Genomic DNA, 11,953 nt, shown 5'->3' on the forward strand with positions numbered 1-11,953 from the left:
AAACATTAGGTGTCTACGAAATACTTTCGAGTAAATTTTGGATAAATATCATTACTCTTAGTTGTATAGTCAACACTGTCAAATTCGGACCATATCCATTGTACTCCCGATGGCTCAAAATTTCATCATTTTACCTGATTTTAATAATTACACAGAGCATGGGTCATATACCGTTTTGGTACTAAAGTTTACACACGACTAGAATAGAGACAGTTAGGTAAGGCCAATGTCACACTCATCACTCTTGCTTTGTTTGTTTAGAAACTTTTTATTTATTTATTTATTTAGATGGTGATAATTGTTGCTATTTTTTTCTGATCATTAAATGGTTGCTAAAATTCAAGCTTCCCTTGTGTTCTTAAATTGCATGTCTCATTTTTTTACCTTAATGACTCTTTTCTTCTTAATAATAATATCAATAATAAATAAAATAACGCATGTGATAAAATTGTAACATTTTTTCATGTTTTAAAATATTATTTGAAAATAACTATTAAAATTAAAATATTTATTTATTGATAAATCACGTGTATTATGTTGAAATATAATTTATAAAATATTTTCCATGTATTTTTTTAATTATAAGATATTCTAGAAAATGATTAATATTGTTTTGGCCATTATGATAACTTTTATGAAATCATTTCTTCAGAAGAAAAATTATGAAATAATAATTATTTTAGAATACACGGCTATAGAGAAAATATATTGCGTACTGACTACTGACAGTAACAATGTAACTGTAAAATCAAAATATAAATAGGTTTTTCAATAGGTTTTTTAAGTTTACAATAAATAACTTTAAAATTATCTTATCAGTGATTTCTAATTAGTTAAGTAAAATTATTTTATTTTTCTAAAAATTATTTTGCATTTTTATTAATAATTATTATGATTTTCTTATAATTATAAGATAAATGTATTACTATTAATTAAATTAATAATATTTTTTTAATTTTGATGAAGTGAATAATTATATCTTATAAATAAATAGGAAGAAGTATTTTCTATTTTTCCCCAAGGCCCATTATCTCCCTATGGCCATAAACACTTTCTCACACCGCAATGCGGCACTTGCATTAATTGCCTGAAGTAGTACTTAATTACTATAAATCTTTAATACAAGAAGATCTTGTATTGTAAGTGGGATCCACTGAATCTTCAGTGGCACTTAAAGTTATAATATTAGCAGCCAGGCGTGTTAAGCATCATTATCCCATTGTATGTATACGTATGCATGACTGTGTGTATGTCCTAAACATATCATGCATCATTCGACATTATCATGCATGATGAATTGATTATACATCACTACTTTTTTTTCTTTTTCTCTTTTATTTTTCCGAAATCTGGATTGTCCCCGGTTAAGTAACAGATGCTGGATATAACTTTAAGAACTAAAAAAATATATTACTCTATTAGCAATTTAGCATAGATTAAAAATATATCTAACCATTTTATCTTTTTTCTCATTGGAGTTTTTTTAAAACCATTCCTCCCAGGCAACCAATTTCTCCTCCCAAGGACAAAATGTTCATTAATCAGAAATCGTGTTCTCATATTAAGAATGGAAGAATAATCAAGTAGTAAGTGTAAATTAGGTCTCTAGAGTTCAACAATTAAATGATTTAATGTTTGCTGAAGAAGTAATTTTCTTTTTATTTAAATGCTTGGAAATTCGTATCCCTAAAAGTAAACGCGTAGATCTTATTAGCATCAATGTATGGGGAAAAAAAAAAGAGATTAAAAATAAGCACAATTTTGCATGCAGTGTTTAATTTGGTTTCTGAGCATGTAAAAGTTGGAAAGATATTGTTGCGTTCAAAATCCAAGGAAAGTGCATATCTTAATTCCTAGCTCTTGTAATGTCACGTTAGGGAGAGATTCCAGATGCCAAAAAGAAACACACATCGTTGTCTTGCAGCCTTGCAGGTTTTAAAAGACTTATCAGAACAACAAATTAAAGCACTGGAGAAGAAGAAATCAAATAGTGGGGTAGGAGGATACTTGTGTTCTGTTCTGTCATTATCAGTGAACTTTTCACTGTTTTAAACATTTTCGTGAACTCAACTGGGTATTAATTTCTACCTATTTTAATTGGCTTCAAATATCTCCAATTAAGGCGCATAATAATCTTTTGGTTGTTTCTTAATTGTTATTGTAAGATGGAAACAACTGGCTCGTGTGTGTAGTCTGAATGGGACTTTTTGGATTGTTTTGCTTGTTTCGGTTCTAGAGTTAATAATTATTATTGTTCTATTGTTTTTGGGATTTTGTGTTGGGCCAAGTCTACTGATCAGTACTCACCCTTTGAACTTTGGTTTCATAACTTTTCTTTTGTCATAACGACAATGACCTTAAGAATGCTTGAATACATAACTTATTAGATTTTTTTGCAATTAGACTGTGCTTATTTTCACGTTAAGTTGAATGGACAACATTCTCATGCATATTTTGTGAGAAGTAAAAACTTGTAACTTTTAATTCAACAATTGTTTAAGAATTTTTCAACGGAAACCAAAAACACACGAAATCTCTTAAGATAGTAATTCTATTATGTACTGTCTCTAGACTTAAAACTCATCTATACTGAATCAAAATATTTTGTTGGTGTATATAATGAATATATATAAAAAAAAATTAGAGAACAGAAGGCAGCCCATAAAATTCTGGAGTAGTCATAAGTGACAAACTCCTTCCTAAACATTTAAAATGTCCATATAGTTATTCAAAATCAAATTTAGACAAGGTATTTTAAGTATTGTTAATAGTATTTTTAATTAATATTAGACTTTTACTTCATTAATGTTGTTAACTTCTAACGTGATCCAGATCCAGAAGCATGACAAATTGGACCCATAGGCCCAGTTTGGTGATAATGAAACGATGCGTTTTGCGGTGGTAACGAAGGAGAAGGAGAAAGAGGTAGAGACAGAGCAAGAATGTGGTCAGAGAAGGAAAGCGAGAGTCGGAAGAGATTTGGCGCGAGTTGAAAACCCTAGTGAGTTCCAATGATCTCCACTCCCTTAACCTCATGCAACACACCATGTGCGTCTCGCAATCTCCTCCAATTCAATTGGTTTGTGTGTTCGTTAATTGATTGAAATGTGTTTCAGATTGGGAAGGTTGCAGGATAGCAATGCGGTGTTGTCGCATTTCAACGACTTCTCTCAGCACTGCTTTGCTGAGATTTCCGGCGACATCGCTAGAAACACGCGTGTTTTGAGGTCTGTCAAGTCCGACCTTGATTATATCTTTCAGAAGCTCAGGTATTCTTTTTTAGGAGGGTAGTTTGTCCTGAAAACTGCATATTTGTTGAGATGTTTTTGTGGATGTAGGCGAGTGGTGTCAAACTATTAAATTATCTGTCTGTCACTATTTCTATCAGTGATGTGTTTCTTGTGTGATCCTATAGTCTATCTTTGTTGCGGATATAGTGACCAATCCATTAAAGCTAGATTTGCATGTAAAGCTTTCTGGTCTTTTAGGAGTGTGTGTTGGTCCAAATGTAAACTGAATTAATAGATTTTCAGTTTAAGGGAGGATGTTGAATTGTTAAGATTTGCATTAGTTTGGCTTTGAACTAGTCTTTAGATATTTTAGTGATTTGATTAATCCTTATCTTTAAGGAATTAGATATTGGCTCCCAAGTTACTCTCCACGTTACTGGGCTGCAGCTTTATGTTATTCTTGTACGTCTATATATATGGTTATATTAGTTTATCAATATAGCTCAAATTTTTACTCTTCCACTATTTTGAGCTCCTACTTGTAAAACTAGCCTAATTTGAAGATGATAGTTGAGAGAAGGGAGTAAGAAGCAAGCGGAAGATTTTGTTTTATATTTTGAAGAACTTATTCCTATATCCTAAGTTCAAAGTTTGTTATAAAATCCTGTGTTATGCTCCACCTAACAGCTTAAGCCTTTGGTTTTCTTGTGTATGAAAATTAATAGACAAATAATCATGTGATTCCTTCATTGGTCATGCTCTTAGGAATTAGCAGCCATTCTTCTTATCGACATATCACAGGGTGATTTAATGGAGATGGGCCGGCTGTTCCCTCTGTCTAACAGAAGAATAAACTGGCTTTTTCAAGTCATAATCAATCCCTCATATATTTATTTATTTATCTTCATTTGTCTGAAAAGAACTGTCACTGTACACCTATGTTGGTTCCTTCTATTTCCTGTGGTTGATCTCCATGGAAACCATGAATGTATCCTCTAATTGGTTCTATCTCCACACTCCCTGTATGGGCTTTCTCTCTGGTCTCGAGCAAATCAAGTTTATCATCTATATTTGTCTCACAATTAAGTTTCGTTTCTTAAATTTCAACGATGTCCCAGATAGATACATTACAATAATACATTGGTTTAGTTGAATTGTTATACTTAGAGTCGAAGGCTTTAGTTGTGGTCGCATAAGCATAAAGGTTTCCGCACATTGTTGTTGGCTCTTCATGTTTTTGTTCATATGGTGAATGCTTTTTTGGGTTTCAACACTTCCGTATCATTGTATCTGGTTCTTAAGTTTCCTATTATGGACCTGATCTGGCTTGACAATGAGCTAGCTGGTGTGTTGGTTCATAGGCCAATCAGCAGCTGAGATTTTTAGACAAAAATGGGTAGGGCTACTTAGGTGTAGAGGGAAATACTTTAGTGTAGTACGTACAGGTGCAAAGTGCACCATGTCTGCAACTGTGCATATTTATAGATATCTATGCACTGGTTTGTTTGTCTTCAAGTTCAATAATTAAATAAATGCCTGAAATATAATAAAGGTTATAATTTGATTAGTTCTATATGATGAAAAGTTACATATGCATTTATTGACATCATAATTTCTTTTATGTTTGCTCACTATAATGCTTCTTATCAAACTTTTTCGTTGTGTAATATTAAGTGTTTTCTCTATTGTGCACAAAAACAAGCAAAATGTGTCTACTATTTGAATGTTTCCCTCTAGTCAAAGGCACCAAAGGTTCCTAGGCAAGGCAACAGAAGGGGTCACCTCTTGCAGGTTGAGGCACTCACTTGGTGAAGTGCATACTCTACAGCCTTAGGAACACCTTTCTAGTTAATGCAAGGCGAGCCATTTAGCTCTTCATTGAAATTTGTGCCTCAGCATTCAGGTGTTGACAACTTACTAACTGAAGTGAATACTAAAACAGGTAACTTAGTCAGAATGTTAACAAACTATAGCTTTGGGCCTTTGAAGCAGTGGCTTAGGGAACAATCCAAAATTGAAGAAGAGGGGGAAAGAATGGAGGAAAACCTAGGATGAGTATAAACAGTAAAAGAAAAAGGATTGAAGGAGCATAAGTTAATTGTATAATAATGTAATGAAAGAACCTTCCACCCGTGCTTGCTATCCTCCCCCCCCTCCCAAAGACACATATCTCTTATGTTTCTTTTTTGTGGCTTATTTTCATATTTATTTACTTTACGAAATCTTACATTAAAGGTTGGTTAACCCTCTCTTGCAGAAGTATGAAATAAAAAATTATGGCTACTTATCCCGATGCATTTCCTGAAGACTCATCGAGCGAAGTGATTGATAGGAGACCGGATCTTGAAATGTCCAAGTAACTAACGTTATCCGAACACAGATTAGAATGAGTTATACTAATGAAAGTTTGTTTCTTCTATTGTAATAAACATGTCCTATTTGTCTCAATCGTTTCAACAAAGCTTCTTGCCCTTAGTCAAATTCTCTAAACTTTTTTTCTATATACTTTATATTGCAAACAGTAAATACTTTACGCCCAAAAGATAAAATGTCAATTTCAGGTAAGAACTTAGGTTTTGTTATTGATGACTATGGAAATACAGGTGGCGTGGGTACAACTCGGGTGCTCACGAAAAAAGATGAGTAAAAATGACTGAAAAAAGAAAGAGAAACCGTCAGCCAACATTATCATTTTTAGTCTCCTCTGAAAATAAAGGAATTTTATAATTGGAAATTAATAAAATATCAAATAAAATCTTAAAATCAAAATTGCCGTCATTTTAGCCATTAATAATGTATAATTTATTTATGGTGAAAATATACACAAATTATGAACTATGATCAATAAATTTCTATTTCATTTTTATATTCTTAATTTCGGAGATTAAAATAGTAATTTACTCCTATTTATCATTAAATACAGAGAGAATAAAGACAAGTCCTAACACCACAAGGCCATGCCGTATTATTAGTCAAGTATGAAAATGTTTTTTACAGGGTAGCTTCCTACGTCTGATTTGCAATTGGCTACTTCACTATTATTATAATATATACCTCATGCCACGAGCTATGCAACATTTTTGAGGATGGGGTGTAACATTCAATGAATGAATCTTACGCTTCGTGACTAAATACAAATTCTAGATTTATGCATCAAAAAACCGGGACGAATTATAGTACCATAATCAGGCCAATCAGTAACAAATGTTATTTGATTTAATTGAAGTATGCTGTTAATTTAACTAAGGAACTAGATCATACTAGCTAAAATTAACGGTGAAAAATATCTAATAAGAACAGGAAGGACTAATTTAACTAAACAATATGGTGAGCTTCATAGCCAGAAAAACACCCCTATTACATAACAGATTGTCCACAAATATAATTCTTTTTCCACTATGCCCAAGTCAATCAACAGATAGAAAATAAACAGAAGACTAAATTAAGACGAAAAACTCAAACTTAAAATCCAACTATATTTTTCAGTATTTCCCACCTTGCTTCTACCCCTGTTGAAAGTAACAAAGTAAAGCTGCTCTGCAACAAAGTAGATCTAAATTTACAAGACAGGAAACGACCAACAAAGTAAAATAAAAGAAAGAAAAAAGAAAAAAGGCAAAGAGAAGGATAAACCCGAACAAAAACCAAAAGATATAAGCATCTTAGGCAGAAACCCTAAAACCCAAAAAACCCTAGGAGTAAAGCCTGTTAGGAGCTAACCACTGTAAACAAAACCCAATGAGAAGGGATTGGTGCTAGCATTCTATGAAGTAACTCCGCCCAGCCAATCTCAATATACAGATCTTTATCTTCACTAGGCAACCAATCTCTATCTTCAGACTGCAAGAGAAGAGGCAAGAAAGATAAAATCAGGCGGTACCAAGTTTCTGATAAAATACTTCTAAGAACCAATATATGCCACTGAAATGGATAGGACCGCCTCCTTCAAACACAGTAGAGCTTAGCAACCATTAGAAACAACCCCATTGGCTACAATCTTGCTCTCAGGAACAACTGGTTTAGCACCCTTTGGGGCATCTCCAGTTTTTGTAGCACATCCATTCTCGGGAACTTTGTGGTCATCACTATCCTTCTCAGCAAGGGACTCCTTGAGCACTTCCGAGCTAACTTCAGATTTTTGAGTATTGACTTCCCCATTTATCTCAATCTTCTCATCAGCAGGTTTCCCTTCCCATACCTGCATCAGTAGAATTAAGATAACAAAGATACACAATCAGCACAAACAATCAATTATTTTCACTTAATTAAATATAATTGAAATGTGACTTGCCTGCTTTGGGAATTGTTGCTTTGCTTTCTTCTCCAAAATAGTCTTCTGACGGGCCTCATAGAAGCCAAAATCATCCAGAATGCATGTCTTGCTGGTATATTCCTTGAAAATTTTGATTAATTTCAGGCCAGGCTCCAACATTACCTGCAAACATAAACTTGGTTGATCAGATTAAAAACAAAACAACATTACAAAGAACTGACTAGTACATATGCAGAAACTAATTACCTCTTGTGTATCCCTACTGTTAGTGACAGGTTTGTTCTCATTGTTATCCAGGGTAATGTGCCTCAACAAATTGTTAGGAACATCCTTAACAACGTGCCACTTAAGAGGAAAGCAGCCATTCCACTTGTCTTGCTGCCAATACTCAACACTCTTGTTAAAATCAACAGGACCAATCATTTCAGCAAGCCCCACAAATTGCCCACTGGTATTAACCTGCATAGGCAGGTAACAAATTAAATATAAATAACCAAAAATGAAAATAAAAATGATCAACACCATGTACAGAGACACTTACTGAGAAAAAGAGAAAAACAGGGCAGCCACCAGGTTTCTGCTGTGCCTCATGATATGCAGCATCAAGCTTCTTGTTGCCATTTTGGGTACTGGCCCACACGTTATACTTAATACTCTTATGGATATCATCCTCACTGTAAGACTTGATGACAAAAAATTTAGCATCAGTATATTCTTCTGGAAAATCAGCTTTGTTATACTGATCACGGTCCGGAACGGTACTAGTCTTGTCTTTCTCTTCATCGGTGCCTAAACTTGCAGGCAAGTTCTGCCCTTTGACTGCCAAAATAGTTGGTGCAAAACCTTTTTGGTTTTTGCCACCCTTGGCCCTAGGGCCTCTGTTCAGTTCATTCAAGCCATCTACATTCTCATTTCCATAGCCAAAATAGCCACCACTTCTTCCCCTAGTTTTGTATTTGCTGTCAACAGCCAACCAAGCCCGCCCATTAGCCCGAGAATCATACCCATGTGTACCATAACCCATTCCAGATCTGACAGTGTTCCCATATTGACCATATAATTTGTTGGGGTACATCCTATTTATGAAGCTATGGGTGGCTCCCATGGCAGGCATTGGTCTTGGGTGGTGCAAGCCCTAACACAAATAAACAAATTAAGAATAAATAATCATAACAGTAGTCTAGATGGAAACATGACAGCTCACCACAATAAATTCTATAAGAACTGATAGACCAAAACAACAAATTAGACTTGAAGGCCATCAGATTTAACAAATAGAACAAAGTAATACCAGACACTTCAAAATATGATGCATATAGCATACCATGAACTGAGAATTAGGGCGGAAAGTCTGGCTCCTTGAGGCAGTGTTGTTGCCACCTGATATCGAAGAAGTGATGGTTGTGCTACTTACAGGCCTTGGTTGCCCATCTGAAAATAGTGGGGCATCTAGCCAGGGGATAGGTGAGCGAACTCCATCATAACCAAATCTTGGATCCTGATAACCTGAGGTTGGACCACGACCTGGCATAGCAACCCTTTCATTTGATGCTTTGGAACTAAAAGATGAATTCTGATTGGCCTGTTTAATAGGAGCAGCAGCGTTATTACCTTTTGCATTGCCACCATTTGAGACACCATTAGAATTTCCATTGGCTGCTTCAACAGGAAGAGGCTTTTGATCAGCAGCAACAGAGGTGGAAACCTCACCCTGAGGAAGGACAGCAGGAGTAGGTGTGAATGGTGCACTGGTTGGTGTTAGCGGTTGAAAATATGGAGGGTACTGATAGTGTTGAGGCCCATACAACTGACCATCATTCCCCATGGTTGGAACTGGAGACCCTGCTGGCGAATAGGGGCCATAGGGTGCATATCCATATCCATGGTGATAAAGTAGAGACCCATTATCCCCATAAACTCCCTGGCAAAATGTTATAAAATGTAAATAAAAACATTAGTAACAGAAAGAGCAATGCATGCACAAGAATTTTGGAAAGCAGGAAGGTAAAAATACTTGCCGAAGTCATCTCAACTCCTTCCGAATTCACATATCTAGAATAATCATCCCACTCGTTACCAGTTCCATCATAACCTGCAATGAACAAAACAAATTCAGCTTGAGCAAGATATTGCATTTGCAAAGTTTCCCTACTGGCATTCCATGTCATCTTCCAAAAGTACTTATAAACAAACTTACCACCATAATAATAGGCAGTGGATGGGTAACCATTTGGGAGGTAACACATAGTAGGATCAATAAAATCCTGCAACACTGGGGTTACAGACCGATCATACGATGGGATCTGGCCATTCGCAGCATTTCCTGAATCAACTGATCCATACTGATTCCCAGTGGCCTACACAATTGAACAAATCAACTCAATACCACACAATTTACAGAAAGAACACAACCAGCTACAAATCATTGCGCTAAACATTTAAAAATTTATACCACTAACATGAGTGAGTCAAATCAAGAATCAAGAATTTTCAACAATAGTCCAAAAAAACACAAGCTTTTACCTTCTTGGTTGGCTCAGGAATCTCCAAGGGCTTGGGCTGAGTTTCCAACGATAGCTTCTGCAGCAAATCAGTTGCTTCTGTGCAAACAGGAGTAAAGGAACACGAAAACATAATGCAAAATCGAACTTTTCAACAACCACAAAACCTAAAACCCGAAGCACAAATAAAAAATCAAAAAACCGAAAACCCCCAACAACACCCAACAAACCCAAACGAGTCAATTCAAAACCATAAAATCAACACCATCAAAAACTCAAGCAGATTAACAAGAACACAACAGCAAAAAAACCCCAACACGCAAACATTATAAATCAGCAAGCAACACACCAAACCCTAAAAGATCACCCTTCTCCGAACCCGAAAATCAAGTTTCAGAAAAGAAAATCCACCGGATCCAATTAATGATTCAATAAAACAGATCAAGAAAAGACAAACAGGAAAGAGAGTTTGCATAGCAAAGAAGGATACGATCCGCGGGACTAGCAACAGTGGCCATGATGAATAATCAATCACGAGATCTGGTTTTTCTTGGGAGGCAGAATCGAGAAACGGAAGCCCTAAATCCGAATCTGAATCGGAAGCGAGGGTTTAAGCCCCAAATCGAAGAGTTGAGAAAACCCTAAAAAGAGCGGCGAAGAAGAGAGGGAAAGAGAAAAAAAAGAGAGAGAAGAGAGAACACAACGGGTCTCGCAGCCGCCAAGGGTTTGGGCTTTTCGGGAGAGAGGGTTTTGTTCCTCCAAAAGCAGTGATTCAAATAGCACCACCACACGCTCTCTTTCTGCACTCTCACTCTCTCACCCGCAGGTCACTCCGTGATCTCATTCACCTTCTCCCATTGGTGGATCCGGACACGTGGTGGCTCTCCACTGGACTTTTTCTTTTGTAAGTTATTTCTACGGTCGAGTCCTTGTTGGTCTGTCGTGCTTGTTTCTTTAAGGCGATGGGTGAAGTTAGTGAGACCCCTTGTGAATCTTGTAGATGCGGGGTTTGGGCAAAAGATGGAAACCCTAATTAGAAAATGACACGGATGTCCTCGTCCAGCTGGACTTGTGGTAACCCTTCTTCGATTTTTTCTTTGGGCACCTTCTGTCATGTGCTCCACCACACACATATCGTGTTCAAATTCATTTCTGAGTTTATCAAAAGAAAATAAATAAATAAATAATGATGTATTTAAATCTTATGCGTTTCAATCAATATTTTTAATAATAGAATTCAAGTATTATAAAGATAACTTGGATTTTAGTTTTGAGATTGTTGGCAATTTTTCTCTACATTATATTAATCGTTTTCAATTATAAAGAATAAATAAAATATTTATTATTATTAAATGAGTACCTTGATACTAATAAGATAATACATTTTACAGCTACTAGTGTGATAATTTATGCTCCAATGTTAGATTTATAATTTACAAATTATTATAATTTTTAATATATTTATATTGTAATTTATTTTAAATATTTATATATATATATATATATATATATATTTATATATATATATATATATATATATTTATATATATATGTTTTAGTGCATGTTAAGGTTTGTGTCTATGCATGACAAGTGTGTATGCTTATAGGCATGTTTTAAAAAAAATTAAAATAAATTAAATAAATTTAAAGCATATTGTTATACTAAAAAAATAAAAAACATATTTATATTAAAAATATAAAAAATTGAATTTTTATAATCATATTAAAATTATATTAGAACAACTTAACTTACATATAATTAAAGTTATTTAAATAAATTCTAATTATAGGTACCCAAGTTTTGATTATTATCTATCCAATTCTCCATGTTAATGAGTAGAATAAAAATTGATTTATTTTACTCTTAGATTATTTATAATATATATTCAACATTTAAAAAAAAAACAAAATCTTCAAATTATCAACTTGAATATATTAATCACCTTAAT

General features: G+C 34.5%; 1 protein-coding gene and 1 pseudogene across 2 annotated transcripts; one reads left to right on the top strand and one right to left on the bottom strand.

The window, feature by feature from the left end:
- Window positions 1-2,840: 2,840 nt before the first annotated feature.
- LOC121175292 (kxDL motif-containing protein 1-like) lies at window positions 2,841-5,705 on the top strand (annotated as a pseudogene).
- An 835-nt stretch (window positions 5,706-6,540) lies between these two features.
- Window positions 6,541-10,811, bottom strand: LOC100819200 (YTH domain-containing protein ECT4). 2 transcript variants are annotated; one of them, XM_006585150.4, is made up of 10 exons: window positions 10,495-10,811; window positions 10,027-10,103; window positions 9,701-9,860; window positions 9,522-9,595; window positions 9,115-9,424; window positions 8,828-9,027; window positions 8,045-8,638; window positions 7,750-7,962; window positions 7,522-7,665; window positions 6,541-7,428 (listed from the first exon to the last, which is right to left on the bottom strand). In XM_006585150.4, exons 1-10 carry the CDS (start codon window positions 10,520-10,522, stop codon window positions 7,192-7,194), a joined length of 2,037 nt encoding a protein of 678 aa, XP_006585213.1. In that variant the 5' UTR covers window positions 10,523-10,811; the 3' UTR covers window positions 6,541-7,191. The 2 variants fall into 2 exon arrangements, with proteins under 2 accessions (XP_006585213.1, XP_003531272.1); XM_003531224.5 differs by having other exon boundaries at window positions 8,828-9,424; window positions 10,495-10,760.
- Between the last annotated feature and the right edge of the window lie 1,142 nt (window positions 10,812-11,953).

This window comes from Glycine max, chromosome 8, assembly GCF_000004515.6.
Source record: "Glycine max cultivar Williams 82 chromosome 8, Glycine_max_v4.0, whole genome shotgun sequence".
Taxonomy (NCBI): domain Eukaryota; kingdom Viridiplantae; phylum Streptophyta; class Magnoliopsida; order Fabales; family Fabaceae; genus Glycine; species Glycine max.

Excerpts from the sequence above, each read along its gene's own strand:
- LOC100819200 (XM_003531224.5), bottom strand. The coding sequence starts at position 10,522 with ATGGCCACTGTTGCTAGTCCCGCGGATC. Across the intron at positions 9,861-10,026 it reads TTCCTGAGCCAACCAAGAAG|GCCACTGGGAATCAGTATGG; the intron begins GTAAAAGCTTGT and ends TCAATTGTGTAG. Across the intron at positions 7,429-7,521 it reads AGCAACAATTCCCAAAGCAG|GTATGGGAAGGGAAACCTGC; the intron begins GCAAGTCACATT and ends CTACTGATGCAG.